The sequence below is a fragment of the Pteropus medius genome, unplaced genomic scaffold (genome assembly GCF_902729225.1).
Source record: "Pteropus medius unplaced genomic scaffold, Ma_sr-lr_union100, whole genome shotgun sequence".
NCBI lineage: Eukaryota > Metazoa > Chordata > Mammalia > Chiroptera > Pteropodidae > Pteropus > Pteropus medius.
The window spans coordinates 5,543,520-5,559,040 of NW_024352785.1; the positions used below are offsets into that span (position 1 = coordinate 5,543,520).

At 32.5% G+C, this 15,521-nt stretch overlaps 1 protein-coding gene across 2 annotated transcripts in view; it reads right to left on the reverse strand.

Annotated features, from left to right (window-relative positions):
- Positions 1-15,521, reverse strand: part of PJA2 (praja ring finger ubiquitin ligase 2) — a 284,559-nt gene that overhangs the window by 35,403 nt on the left and 233,635 nt on the right. For both annotated transcript variants that reach the window (XM_039848419.1, XM_039848418.1), the window contains 3 exons: positions 8,999-9,116; positions 7,477-7,677; positions 5,005-6,034 (listed from right to left, as the gene is read on the reverse strand). In XM_039848419.1, the coding sequence (XP_039704353.1) occupies positions 5,005-6,034; positions 7,477-7,677; positions 8,999-9,029 (1,262 nt within the window). In that variant the 5' untranslated portion in view covers positions 9,030-9,116. The remainder of the gene's footprint in view (positions 1-5,004; positions 6,035-7,476; positions 7,678-8,998; positions 9,117-15,521) is intronic.

The following is a 15,521-nucleotide window of genomic DNA, read 5'->3' on the forward strand; positions in this document are numbered from 1 at the left end:
CTGTGGAAATTAGGAGGTCACTGTTAACATTAGAGAATAGAGAAATAATACTGAGAATTAGATTTGGAGGCATTTAAAGAGTGGAGAGTGAAGGACTAGAACATGGTGTGAAACACTTATTCTGAAAATTCAGCAGCGAAAGAGAAAACAAACAGGCAATTGGTTAATAGAGGGAGCAAAATCATGTGAAGGTTTCCCAAGATTTAGAAAAATTAGAGAATGAAAGGCAGAGGGAAGCAACCTAGGAATAAGGATAATAGATAAAGTAAAGTGTCAGATATGACTATAGGCACAGAATGAGAAGAGTTACTTACCTCTCTTCACTGAAGAAGAAATTAAAAATAGGAATAGATATTGAAATATTCTAACATGGAGAAGAGAAAAACAAAAAAGTTCATGTTTAACCATTTCAGTATCTCCAGGATAGTAAGAGATAAAATTATCTACTCAGAGTGGCGAGAGTCTATGAAACTAAAAGCAAAAGGAGAAAGGATTTAAAAATAACTTTTTTAAAGCACCAGAACAGGACACAAAATAATTGTGCAATAAAAGATCTACTTGTTCTTGATTATAAAAGCACACGAGTTAAACATTTTAAATTTCTCAAAGTAAAAACTAAATTAAGTACCATTTTGATTTTCTATAGTCTATCATTAATCTTGTCTCCCATTAGCGTTTAGAGCTATATTCAAAAGCAACAACTATAACTTAATTGAATGTTACTCCTTACACATTCAATTATGAATCAAAAAAACTTTTTTCACATATAGAATTAAATTATATGTGATTTCTAAACAAATAATTTTTGTATGAATCCTAAGTAGATATTAACGTCTATAAGTAAAACCTAAAGCAATCTCTTCTTCGCTAAATCTCTCAAGGAACTGGTTTGTCTTCCCTGACATTTATCGCATCCATAAATATTCAATATATAGGAGCTTAGGGAAAAGTGAAATTTTAGATAAATTTGTTACCTGACCAGCTGAGGATCAAAAACACTTTGAGTTTTAATAAAAATATACTCTGAATGGAAAAGTGTTAAAACATATAATTCTCTAGATTTTCAAAGGTAGTGTACTGAACGTAATCTAAGCAGTCTGGGACATTTTACCACTATTAACACTGAACTTTGTTGTAATACAGTAATACAAATGGAAGCTGTTCAAATCTATAAGGCTGCTTAATCTGGTAAATAAGGCCCAGATGGTTATTTTTAAATTGTGCCTGCCTTTTACAACTTTCTGGTTCTTTCCTTTAATATTCAGAATACTGTAATCTGTAACTCCCTAGCATGCATGAGGACTCCCTAGCACAGATTTAAAAACCAAGAGCCAAGAAAACTACCCTAGCACGGAGTCCTCATGCATGCTAGGGAGTTACAGATTACAATACACAGATAAATAAAAGCTATTTATCTGTAATTTGCTCCTAAACTTCTATGAACTTGGAAACAAGATTAAAAGGTTTGCTAAAATGTTAGAGCACATGCTTTAAAATCTTTGTTTCGGCTGCTCATAGATGTTTTATTTGCTAGGCTACAGGATGATCAGAGGAGCTTTCTTCATGACTCTCGGCTAACTTATATAAAAACAGAAAAGGAGCTTAATTTAGCCTCATGGTAATTATCTGTACATTTTGTCTTTCTCATAAGGCTAGTGAACACCAAAGAACAGGGATCATTATTATTTACATTTATAGAGTAACTGAGAACAAAGTCTGACACTCAAGAGGATTTCAATAAATGAATATATCAAACTGAAACAATCTAAATGGCTAATGTTCCTTTTACTCTACCAACATCATCAACAACAATAAAAAAGCAATCCTGACGTTTTTATTCTAGGTAAGGTTTTTTACCTTTTAAGCAAGGTTAAGGTCTCAGGACAGAAACAGTGTGCAAGAAACATCAAGTTCTATAAGAAATGGTCAGGAGATGGTATGCCTCTCTTTAGAACAGTTAGGCCCAAGGTTAAAATGTGCTGGCATGGCTTAAAGTTTGCTTTAAACTCAAGATCTTGTCCTCAGACAGTTATTAAAGTTCTCAGGGTATATTTCAAAAGAGCTGGGTGTTAACCTTAGCTCTTTGGTCTAATTCAAGTCTGGTAATTATATGTTGCCTATTAAAATTTCCCTTGCAGTTCTAATTTAATAAGGTGGAGTTCAGTTCCTGTCAAACAGCTCAGAGCAATGCTACCAGCTGTAATGCTTATCCCATGACTGTAATGTTTCAGATGTGATTAAGTGATCATTTAGAATTTTTCAGGGAAGAAATGGGTCACTCATTCATTAAAATACTTTTCCACTTATAAAGAATTATAAATTATATATTTTTTAAGTGGCCAAATGTCTTATATCTACAAATGTCACAGTAAATTTTAGTTATGTTCTTGGTAAGGGAGTTCTACTTGTAGCTATAACAGAACACAACAAGAAAACTTTTCAGGTATGTAATTTTTAAGTTTCACAAAGCAGTAAAAACTCAAAAAAATCTCAAAGACTCAAAATAGAAGGTATTTTTACTTTTCTTCTCAAAGTATTTAAGGTAAAGTCACTGTGTTTCCCCATTTCTCTAACCTGTTAATACGGGAACTGAACAGGACTACAGCAAAACATCAGGTAGTGAACGAGTGGCAAAATGAAACTACACAGAAGTGTACAGTTGTTAAATTTCAACCTTTATCTGGTACCATATTAAAAGGCATCTGGCAACTGTGATGCTTTGCAGAGAGTAAGGGTAGAGGAACTGAAAACAGTAATGCAGAAATAGAATTACTCCTCAAAATTGTAGACTACTGAAATGAGGTCCTAAAACATATCTTAAGGCTTAAAGACGAAAATATAAGTGGAATCTTAGGTAGAATCATTACCTTTGAGAACTTACTTTGTGAAGAGTCTTAAAAAAAAACAAAAAAATCTTAAGTGTTTCTGGCATTTCAATGTGTTTTAAAGAATGCTCCAAAATTAGTTTCATCATTTCAGCACACCCCAACTACAGGTTCTGCAAGTCAATACATTACTAAAACGTGTAAAGACAAAAAGTTTCTATTAACTATAAGTATTTTTATCATCTGTATATTCCGTTTGTAAAAAATCACTGTTCATAATACTGACATATCACTTAAGGAAAAACACATTATAAATATACTAAGGTAACTCCCTATAACCATTAAAAGTCCAGAGTCATTCTAAGGAAAAAAAGACACTTCTAATGAAAAACAGAATCAATTTAAAAACCAAGAGGCAAGAAAACTACCCTTTCTCTTGAGGTTGGCAAACGGTGTAAAGATTTCATCAACTTCATTAGATGATATTAGGCCTGACTATAAAAAGCAAATAAAAGAGGTTTTTATTTTCGATTAGTGCGTCTATAGTGGAGATGGCACAGCCAAATTAAATGACTTTCTTCAAAAAAGCAAAAATGTAATTGGGGGAGAAAATGCAACAACCTATACTTATACTTTGAAAAGATAAGTTATCTTACACTATATTTTTTTAAAAAGTAACCTAGAGGCAGAATAGAGTTCATGATCCAATCCAAAAATCCTAGGATTGAAAACATTCTGAAATTAAAAATCTCCCCCACCCCGAGATTTAGAATGACTACCTAATAATTCCCAGTGGGATCCAAGCCAGAACCCAGTAATCAAACACTCATATTACTGCTGCGAAATGTATCACTGCTCAGAAAAAAGGCCTCATTTTAGTTCAGATCAAGATCTGCCATGAAATAAATTAACATTAGTCAGGTTTTATTGCCATTTTCCATTTTTAGAACTTTGTGGATTTTGGATAAAAGTGAGACTGTGAACCTAAACTGAAAAAATAGAAACAAATCAGGCAAAAGTTTTTAACTACCTTTATCCTTTACTTAAAAAACAGTAGGTTACATATTGTCTACTAGCCTTTAAAGTTTATACACTTCCAAGATAGCAGTAGAAATTATATTTCGATTGTTTCTACAAGTTACAAATACTATACTATAGAAGCTTAATTCATCTGTCCAAAAAAACCTCGTTTTATTAATTTTATATGAAATAAAATACATAAAATGCATTTATATTCTAAAGGATTAATTTATTCCTTTGCAGCACTTTCTAGTTTAAACAAATAACAATTATTTCCACAAGTTAATAAAATCTTGAAATTGCACTGTAATTGAGCATAGTTGGGATTACAACTAGGTTAAAAAGATAACCTGAACATTTGGACTCTGGGGCAATGAAAAGTCTGCACTGTAGTCAAAGAAATTTCCATTTCTCTCTTCTTACAGTTTGAGGGGGAAAAAAATCTATTTTTTAAAGAGGAATCAAAATGCTTATAGGAAAAGTTATGTGTTCTCTTTAAAACAGTAAATGTAGTGGTGAAGAACACAGAATCTGGAGCCAGGCAATAAGTAGGTATTCAAATTCCAGCTTCACCATTTATTGGCTTTGTAACTCTGTTGTGCCTTAGTTCCCTCATCCGCAAATGTTAATAAAAATTAAATGCTACATAAACGTAAGTAAAAAATAAATTTAGCAATAGGAAAAGCCAACAGGAAGAATAAAGAAATAGGTGATATTAATAAATATTGGCAAAGTTAATACAATATTATCAATCAAAATTTTCTATGACTTTAATTACTTTTTAAACCCAGATTGGCTTAACATAGAATTTTTTTTTAAATACCATAACTGTTTACTTTGTATTTTATTAACTAAAATAAAAGTGATTAAGAATTAAAGCGATTAAGAATTAAAGTGATTATGATCTCTAACATTTTATAACAACTAACAATCATTATTTGAAATTATAATTTCAATAAACTCCTGAAACATCTGAAAGTTTCTGTGAAAAACTAACCAGCAGTTTGCATGTATGGTTAGCACATGGTAAATAAGAATATTTGGTAAATATCTAATTCCCTGATGAAGTCAGAGAACCCTAACCATCAAACATCATGTTACTAGAGATAAACCACTTTGCTCACTATACAATCTGGCAAAGCACAGAGTGAAACCTTACCTATCTTCATCTTTGTCATATAGTTGGTAATAATCTCCACAGCCATTCCAAAAGGTGTTATCCACAACTTCTTGCCTTCCTGCTGTGGCTCCACTTTCTGACGTTATTTGGTTATTTTCTGTTTCCCTCTGTGTAACTCTTGAGTAGGGTGGATCCAAGAACATACAGTCATGTTCTCCAGCATAGTCATCACATTTTATTAAAAGGTCATCTGAGCCATTTTCCTCAACTTCCAAGGCCTCCCTCCACCTCTGAACACTTCTTTGTCTAGCTTCATGCCTATTAAAACCTGTTTCTTGGTCCACCTGGCTTGAACTTATCAGTTTTTTAACTTTGGGTCTCACTACCTGTTCAGGAGAACTTCCCTGGTTGGCCCTATCCCTGGTATTTTGTTCACTGCACATATGCCCCAGAGCACAGGCTGAATCTTCAGTTGAATTTTCTGTCTGTCTCTCCTGGCTAATATTATTTTGTTCTTTCTTTCTAACGACTTCATCTTCAGAAGAGGACATCTGATTGACAAACTCAGTATCACCTTGAGAACTTTTCACTAACGGCGCTGAATCTAACTCTTCAAACTCATCTCTTATTTCACAGTTAAAAGAGGAAACTGGCGGTGAAAGACTAGTATATGCCTCTACTTCATTTCCCAACTCAAATATTGTATTGCCCAGTGCTTCCTGATATCTACCAGCTTCCACAACTTCTGTAGAAAGCTGAAGACGGTCATTATCCTCTCCACGTCTGCTATCTGAATCATAAGAGTCAGTATGAACCAATGCAATTCCATTTTGGACACTTGAAGCATTATAAGCTCCTGGAGTATATTCTCCCTCAGAGTGATTATGAAGATTCCTACTGCTTCCTAAGGTGTCCCTGCCTTCCTCACAATGATGTACTGCAGCAAAGGATGGACTGCTCTTGATAGTTTGATTCAATGTTGTATCACAAATGGAAATTTCTGTTTCACTTTTTTCAAATAAAGGATCGTTGGGTAAAGAAGACTGAACTTGATCCAATGGACTGGAACCTTCGTAGAGAACAAAAGAAAACATATTTGGAGGGATTAATTTAGATAAAATTTGATTTAATAATGGCTACTTGAGTAGAAATCATTCCAATAATTTCTTACTTGAGAATATAAATGAATTTCTGACAGGTGCTTCTATATTCCCTAAGTTAACTGAGAGGGCAGAATGGTTACCCTCTGAGTTCCATTTATGCTATTGTATAGCATCTCAATATCATCTCTCTCAGATGTCTTTTGGAGGTTTTTGATCTAAATTCTAATACCTAAAACATTCTGTAAAAGACATTAAAAATGAGAGGCTAATGAGAGACTATACAATAAGAGGCATAAGTGAAGGCATAAGGTAACCAACCTGCCCTCCCAGCTGTTGGGATGGGCAATTCAAACTTGACTTATTTGATTACATGCAGGTGAAAAAGACTGCAAAAGTACTTATAATAGGTATAAGAACAGGTTACATATCTAACAGAAATAAGACTTTATTGTGTCTGATGTCAATTGAGAAGATTATATATCAGTGTCTATATTTATAATAGATTTGTACCCCCAAAATCAATTGCTGTAATACATCTATAATAATGAGTTAATTTTAAGTATGTTATAAGCTACAAATAAAAACATCAAAATGTTGATTCTTTGCCATAGTTTATCAGAATCTCAAGGCAAGAGTAAATTCTTATCTAGTCTATAAATTACTTTAGCATGACTTATTACTGCTAATGTAATAATAAAAATGAAGACATCTGAGATTTGTTGGAATTAAAATTTATAAATTATAAATAACAAAAACAATCTTGCCATATCATAAAAAGGCTTAACAGAATGTCCTTAGCTAATAATTCAGATTCTTGTACATCAATGACAGTAAAAATCATCTAGAATTATCCAGTTTCCTCAGGACAAGAGGGAAATCATATTGATTCAAAATATATCATTATAATACATGGATATCTGCAAAATACTTTTTCAAACCACTGAATAATTAAAAATTTTTAAATGAATAACTAAGCATTACTTGACAGTTGTATTTAATGATTTTAAAATATTAAATTAGACAAGCTAAATTATTGAGCGGTACAATTAAAACAAAAAAGCTATTTAAAATTAATATTCAGAGCAAAATATATTCAGTTTACATGAAAAAATAATTTTTTTGATTGAAAGATTAAGATTTCCTCTGGCTGAAGAGATGTGACAATGTAATCACTAACATGCTAATGTAGTTATATTTTAATGATTAGCTGTATTCTATTTTCGTCTATGCTTAAATATATATACTATTAATATTAAATTCAATAAAAAATTCAAAATAGAATTGCTTGATAGAAAATGAAAAGCATTTATATGCATAGACACACATAAAACCCAACTCACAATTTCAAATATTACAAGATCAATTTCTATGTTTACTAATAGCTCTTAAATAATTCCATGTTGCATACCTGAGGAATTTTCCTTTGGAACATCATCTAGTTCCAACACTTCATAGTCATCACCAGCTCGACCTAAGCTTCTTTCATGCCTGGTCATACACGGTTTAAAACTGACATATGCATGTCTTCTTCCATATCTCCTGCCCGTGATTGTCTGATATCCTCCTGCTGGTTTGGGCCAGGCAGCTTTGCTGGATTCTTGATCCATTGCTGAAAAACAGAATTAAAAATAAAAGAGGTACAGTAATGACCTTTATTCTGGCAACTAGTGGGAGTAGTCTTTCAATATATATGCTAGAATTTGCCAAGTCATATACTACTAAAGTTTACATCAAGTGTACCTTACTAGCACTATGAAACAGACTTGAAAAGTAACATGAAATACTATGTTATGAGAGTTACGTGACCTCTTTATCCCAAAAAATATCTTTTGAAGTTTGGTTCCTTTAAGGTACTTAAGATTTTTATAATGTAACCTACCAAAAAAGATTTTTCATATGTCAAATTATTGTAGTGCAAAAGCCCATTAACGACTGGAGAACGATCCTCTAAATTACCTAAGTTGAGTACTTTACATATAAGTGCTCAATACATATTTGTTGAGTGAATTACTAACACATGATATGATGATAGTTTCAATTACATTAAGAGCAAATACATATGTATCAAAGGTAAAGGTAACTTCTTTAAATGGTATCTGTACTGGATAGAACCGACTGGACCACAATAAATAGATCCTAAAGATTAAGGTCAGATGAAATTGTCCAAAAGAAAAGAGATAAACTGGATCAAACACATGCTATCCTACCTTTCAAAATCACCACTGGTATACACTATGGTAAGAAAAGCCATTAACATTTGAGTAACTTGAATACTAAGTTCTGATGACTAAGGAATATATTTAGCAGTAAACAGTAGCATCTTTTACTAAGTATAACACTTTTATATATATATTAAGTATAAGTTTGCTTAGTCAATTAGATTTTACATATACAATACAGACACTAAACAAAACATTATCTCAGTATATGGCATAGTCAATAAGTAGAAAAATTATATATTTTTGTCTTACTGTATTAAAATAAATTGCTTCCAAGCATGAAAGAAATATGTATTTATAATAAATGATATCGAGTGTTATGTTACTTAATCCCCTCAACAACTTAATGAGGTAGATACTATATTTTATTTTAAAAATCAAAAAATTAAGGTTAAAATTAAGTATTTAAGTCACTTTTCCAATAATCTAGTAATATGACTTCAGAATCAGTGCATTTAACAACAACTTCAAGACATAGTCTCCAGAGTGGAAAGTATAATAGATGCCAAGGGAGTGTGAAAGAAAATATGAGAATTTCTATGTATTTATTTTCATATTGAAAATTAGAAATGAAACTTTAAATATTCAATATATAGACTGAAAGTGGCCTTAAGTAATACCAGATCAGATTTACATATGGTACTCAAGGTACCCGGAGGGAAAAATGTAAAGTTCCCAATGTATAGGAATTGACAGAGATACCTTGCTTACCTGCTGGCTCTTTTTCAGTATACTGTGACATATATGACAGTTTTTGTGTGCCCAGTTCAGTGGAATTATGGATGTGATTTAATTTTTACTCACACAAACAATAAGCTGCAGAAGGTGCCTACAAAGAAACCAGATTAAACAAAATATTAATACAAGCACAAGACAAAAAAGACAAAACTAATACTCCTCCTAGTGAAACCTTTGTTAGTCCCATAATAACAAAAAAATACAATCTGATCTAACAAGTCAATCAAAAAACATCGTAACTGTAGGATGGTCATTTGAAAACAGATTTATAATGCCTCTTAAAAAATCCCGCTGTAAGCATATTTCATCCTAAGACTGACGATGAGAACAACATACATATAATTTATAAGTAAATAAGCAAATATATTTGAAGAGGTGCTGATTGGGGTACATGTCTAAACTATTTGGGAGTCTACTACAAGTACTACACTATGCTATCTTTGCTTCTCCATCAAGCACTATAGTTCTTTTAACCCTGGCACTGTTAACAAGAAGTTAACCCTATGTATACAAACTTAGGTTTATGACAACTAATGTATAATGTATGACAAGTAATTTATGATGGCTTATGACAATAATTAATCTGGGTAAATAATGATACACTTATTCTTAATAGTCAATTGATCACGTTTTAATCTCAAATAAGAACTATCCTAAATTATAAAAAATAAAATTTAACTTGTAACAAATATAAAAAGAGCTGCTTCTATTTTGAAATTCATCCACTTATTTACTATTTCAAGTTGCCATCTGTGCTTTTTAAAAAGTTTGGTAAGGTCTTAATTTTTTATTTAAATACCTTATTTACTTAAACTCTTGAGCTATTGCTAATTACCTATCACCAACTCAAACTTACTAGATGACAGTTCTACAAATGAATTTAACTGTATATGTTCCCTGTCTAGCCATGGATAGTTATTAACATACGTAAGAGGACACATACATTTTCCCCCTATAAATTATAAATCCAGCAACGGGCTGTCATCCTCTAATTCATCTGAATTGAGTCAGGTTGTTAGTAATAGCTAAACGGTAAAAAATATATATATTAAAAAAATTATACTAGCAAAGACACAAGCACTAATTAATATTGTTTTAGTAATCATAAAAATCTGAAATAACTTGAATCTCCAGATTCACAATACAGTACTTGGCAATCTTAAAGGATAACCAGGAATTTAAGTTCACGAGTGTTTTACCCAGAGCCTTTTCTTTGGAATAAGGCTTTATTCTACCATGTTCCAGGACACTATCTGCAGTGCTAAGGATACGACAATGAAGAAAATGGACAAATATTCCTGCCCTCCTAACAATACAGTATAGGGTGTAGACACAGAACAAAATAAGTAATAAATAAATATATATTAGACAATACATACTACAGAGAAAAATAAAACAGAGAATAGTTGCTAAGGGTGTGCAATTTAAAATACAGCGGTTAGAGAAGGCCTCACTGAGAAGGGATCTTTTGAACAAACATCTGTGAGGAAGGGAGCCATGTGTAATTCTAGGAAAAGAATAGTCCAGACAGAATAAACAGAAGACCCTGGGGTGAGAACTTCAGTAAGATAACTGGGATGGAATGAGCAAGGGAGAAAGTAACAGTTGAGGGTAGAAAATTAATTAAGGAGAGAAGAAGGAGGTGGAACAGATCACATAGGCCTTTATAGGACAATGCAAAAAATGTAGGTTTTATTCTGAGTGAGATGGAAAGCCACTAAAGAGTTCTGAGCAGAGAAGAGCCATTATCTAACTTCTGTTTTAATTGGAACACTCTGGCTACTGTGTTGAACAGACTGAAGGGAAACAAGGTCAAAGGCAGGGAATCTGGTTACAAAGCTATCGAAATAATACTGGAAAGAGATCACAGTGGTTTGGACCAAGGTAAAAATAGAGGTGGTGAGAAATGGTCAGATTCTATGCTGTGAAAGTAGAGTCAACAAAATTTCTTGATATAGGTTATAAAAGAAGGTAAGGAGTCAAGGTTGACTAAGTTTTATAGCCTGGGCAACCAGAAAAACAGAGTTGCCATTAAATGATGCAGGAAAATTTGTGGAAGAAGCAGGTTTGGAGGAAATATCTTGAGTTAAATTTTGGATGTATTAATTCTCAGATATCTATAAGACATTCAAGTAGAAATGTTAAATAGGAGCCTGAAGTTGAAGAATTCTGAGCTGCCAGTACAATTAGGGAGTTATCAGTATATAGATTACATTCAAAAAGGCATGAACTTGGACAGGATGTCTAAGTGTACCTGCGAAGGAAAGAAGTTCAAGAACTGAGAAATGAGACAATCCAATATTAAGAGGCCAGGGAAAAGAAGTATTAAAAACTGACAGAGGACAGGGAGAGAAAAAAATAAATCCAGGTGTGGATGCCAAATGAATAAAGTGCTTCAGACAAAAGAAATGATCCGCTATGCCAAACATTGCTAAAAGTTAAAATATGATAGATCTATAACTGGCCACTGGAGTTAGCAACATGGAGCAAACTAGAGATCTTGACAAGGGCACCTTTAGTAGAATGGTGGGTGTCAAAGCTGGGCCAGAACGTTGCTAATCCATTTCCTGTTTGTCCCAAGAATACTTGCTGGCAGTGCCTGTGGTTGCAGCATTTACCCCAAGATAACTCGCAGATTACAGTCCTAACCTTACTCCCAAAGTTTGCCACAAAATATCTCACTTTTATTATTATTTTTGCAACGCTCTAGTATATCGAGTCTTTAGAAACAAATGACATCATTCTATTTATAGCATTATTTTTAGAAGTGGTATTTCCATTTACAAAATATAGTAATTCTCGATTGCTGAAAATGTCAAATCCTACAAAATGTAGCATTCCTACGCATGATGTTAACATAGTTCTGGAACAGTTGTTAACTGAAGATTCATTTGATGTATCTGATTTACATATACTTTTCTATTACATTAGGATCAGGGACACATTGTTTAGAACTAACTCTAAGAACAGTTTTCATATTTTAGTTTCACACTGAAAACCAGTCAGATTTGCTTCAGCCTCCAAGAGCGTATTTATGTAAAATTAAATTAACACTGGCAATGCGCTGCACTCTTTTTTTCTAAACAGGAAATGGATTAAAAGAAAGTGAAAGGAAAGGAACTGGAGAATAGAGAAATCAGGAAAATTGCTGTTTAATGTGATTCTTTCTGCTGATCTAAGTTTAGTCTACTTGTTTTCAAAGTCTATTACCCAGATACTTACATGATATCTTTTAATTGTACTTCTGAGTTAGGTCCGAATTTGAATTGCACGTTCTCCTGCTTTTTATTTTCTTGTCTTTACCTAAGGTCTTCAAGTAATTTTTCAGAAATTTTATGCATGTCTGAAAATATTTTTATATTTTCTTCACACTTAGGTATAGTTCAAGACAAAATCATTTTTCCCAAATTATGAAAGGCATCATTTTCTAGCATTCCATGTTGCTGTTAAAAAACTGTCTTGCCAACTTATTTCTCATACTTTTTTAAGTAAATCTATTTTTCTCCCTGGAATATTTAGAATCTTCTCTAACAAATGGTATTCTATAATTTTATAAGGACTTTCTTAAGGGCAGGCCATTTTTAAATTTCTCCCACAAAGCCCTGGTTGGGTTGCTTTAAAGACTTGTATCAGTTTGTCTCAAAGATGTCCTTTCTTCTTCCTATTATCTCTGTAGTTGGCCCAAATTAATCTTTTGTCTCTAAACTTTTCTTTCTTATTTTCGCTCCACAGAATGGTAAACTTCATCCCCTTTTATCTGCAGCTTTCCAGTATTCTATTATCTTTTTAATTTCTTGCACTTTGTTCTGTGCTTCAGTTACTATTATTTTCAATAGTGGATCTGATCTTATGAAATAGACTAGAATGTCTCTATATACTAATTATTTCTATTTCATCTGAAGCCAGCTATAGTCAAAGTGTCTACAAGTTATTTCATTCCTATCTCTGAAGTATAAAAAAAGAAAAAAAAAAGCAAACAAGGAGGGGAGAGAATGAATTATAAGGAAGAAAGACCACGGTTGTGTGTCAAGATTAAAATGATAATTCATCAGTCCCAGTTTTGTATCTAAATCGAATTGGGAACATTTAGTCTGAGTGTTTTCTAAAGAGATGTTTCCTTTGCTAAATTAGTCCCTTGCTCCCTATACAATTCACCTAATAACATATGACTGCTCTCTACTTGTGACAATTATTCATTTCAAATGCTCTTGAGTTTTTACATACTTCATACTAATTATAAAAAAATAAAACTATGAATTTGTTGCTAAGAATTAAAGGAGTGACTCACAAAAGTACGAATTCCAGATCCTCCAATTATTAACCTGGAAGTCATTATTTTATCATCTTAACAACAGCATATAACAGAAACTCTAGACAGGCAATAGAAATAATCAAAATACAAGGAAAAACGCAGAAATATAATAAAAAAAGAGGGCTAAGTGCTGGGTATACCTGAAATCAAACTTACAAAAGTTAAATGAATGCTAGTGATAGTATAATTAATAAAAATAAAAATCTAAATGGTAATGAATGCAAAAGACTTAGGCAAACAGAATGAGTGCTCATATACCGAAATGAACACAAAACACACTGAAGTTGGTACATACTAGACCTACATCTTGACTTGCCTTCGGCATCATCAAACTTCTCCTACTCCACTGGGTAGTCAACTAACAACAGAGACTGTATAATATTTTAAAACAACACATTTGTTATTATATTATTGCAATGTAGCCCACCCACTTCTATAATAACACCATACCTTTATCAAAATAATGTGATGGTTTTAAAATATTTCCACCCTTCAAAAAGCAGAGCCTAATTTGCTCCCCTTATGTGTGGAGTGTACTTAGTGACTTGTTTCTAATGAAGATAATGTGATAGAAGTGTGTGATGTACAAAATTAGGGCATAAAAGGCATGTGGCTTCCTCTTTGCTCTCTTGGCTCTTCTCTTAGAGAAGCCAGCTGCTACATCATGTGATCACTCAAGCAGTCCTATGAAAAGGTCCATGTGATGAGTAATTGGCAGTTCCTGACAAGAGCCAGCAATCCCTAGCATTCCTTGACTTTATGCTACATCTTCTTTATCCATTCATCCATTGATGGACACGTAGGTTGTTTCCATATCCTGGCTATTGTAAATAATACAGCAATGAACATGGGGCAACCCAGAGGCAACTACTTTCCTGACTTCTGTTACCCTAAAGTAGTTTTTTCTGTTTTAAACTTCATACAAGGGGAAACATACAGTATAAATTTTTTGTCCGTAGACTTTTAGTCAACATTTGAGATTCATTCATGTTGTTATAATATACATTCCCACCAGCAATGTACAAGAGTTATTAGCTGTTTCATATCCTTGGCAACATTTGTATTGTCAATCTCTAATTTCAGCCATTCTGGTAGGGGTGTGATGGTGACTCATTGTGACCTTTCCCTGATGAGTAATAATGTAGAGCACCTTTACCTTTTGATTTCTTGACTATATCCATATTTTGGGAAGAACCTGCTCACTTTTTTGCTTATTTTGAAAATTAGGCTTGCCTTTTCCTTTTTGATTTGCAAGTTACTTATAATTTCTGGGTACAAGTCCACCAGATTTATTTACTGTGAATATATTCTTATAGTATGTAACTTGCCTTTTCACTTTCTTAATGATGTCTTGATAAATAGAAATTCTTAATTTTATGTAGCCTAGCATCAATTTTATATTCTAAGAAATTTTTGCCTATTCCAAGGTGATAAATATATTCTCCTAGGTTTTTTTTCCTAGAAGCTGAATAATTTTAGATTTTGCATCTAGATCTATTATCCAGTTCAAATGAACTTGTGAATACAGTATCAGGTAAAAGTCAAGGTTCTTTTATTTTTTCCATATAGATATCCAGTTTACCTAACAGTTTATTAAAAATAAATGTTTTCTCTTAACTTCAGCTTTTATCATAAACCAAGAGACCACATATGTAGATCTAGTTTCTAGAAACTATTCTTCTATCAGTCTTTTTGTCTACCTTGTTCTAATACAAACTGTCTTAATTACTATAACTTCATAGCAAGTATTGATATCTAACACATTTACATTTTAATATAAATTTGAAATCCATGAGATCAAAATTTTAAAACCCTGGGATTTTTACTCAACCTATAGCTCAACTTGGGGTAAACTGATTTTTAATAATAGTGAGTTTCCTACTACACAAAGATGAAATATTTCTCTATTTAGTTAAGTATTTAAAAATGTCTCTTAGGACTGTTTTGTAATTTCCAGTGTAAAAGTTCTGCCCAAGTTTTATGAGATTTATTCTTAGGTACCTTACAAATTTTGATGCTATTGCAAATGTACTGTTCTAATTTTATTTTACACTTTTTTTCGTTGTATTAAAATAAAAAACAGAGACCAGACAAAACCAGTTCATTCATGTGAACACAGCTTAATTTGCTTATTTTGCAAGGCTAAACTGACCTGGGTTACTTCTTGCTTATACCTCCAAAAAT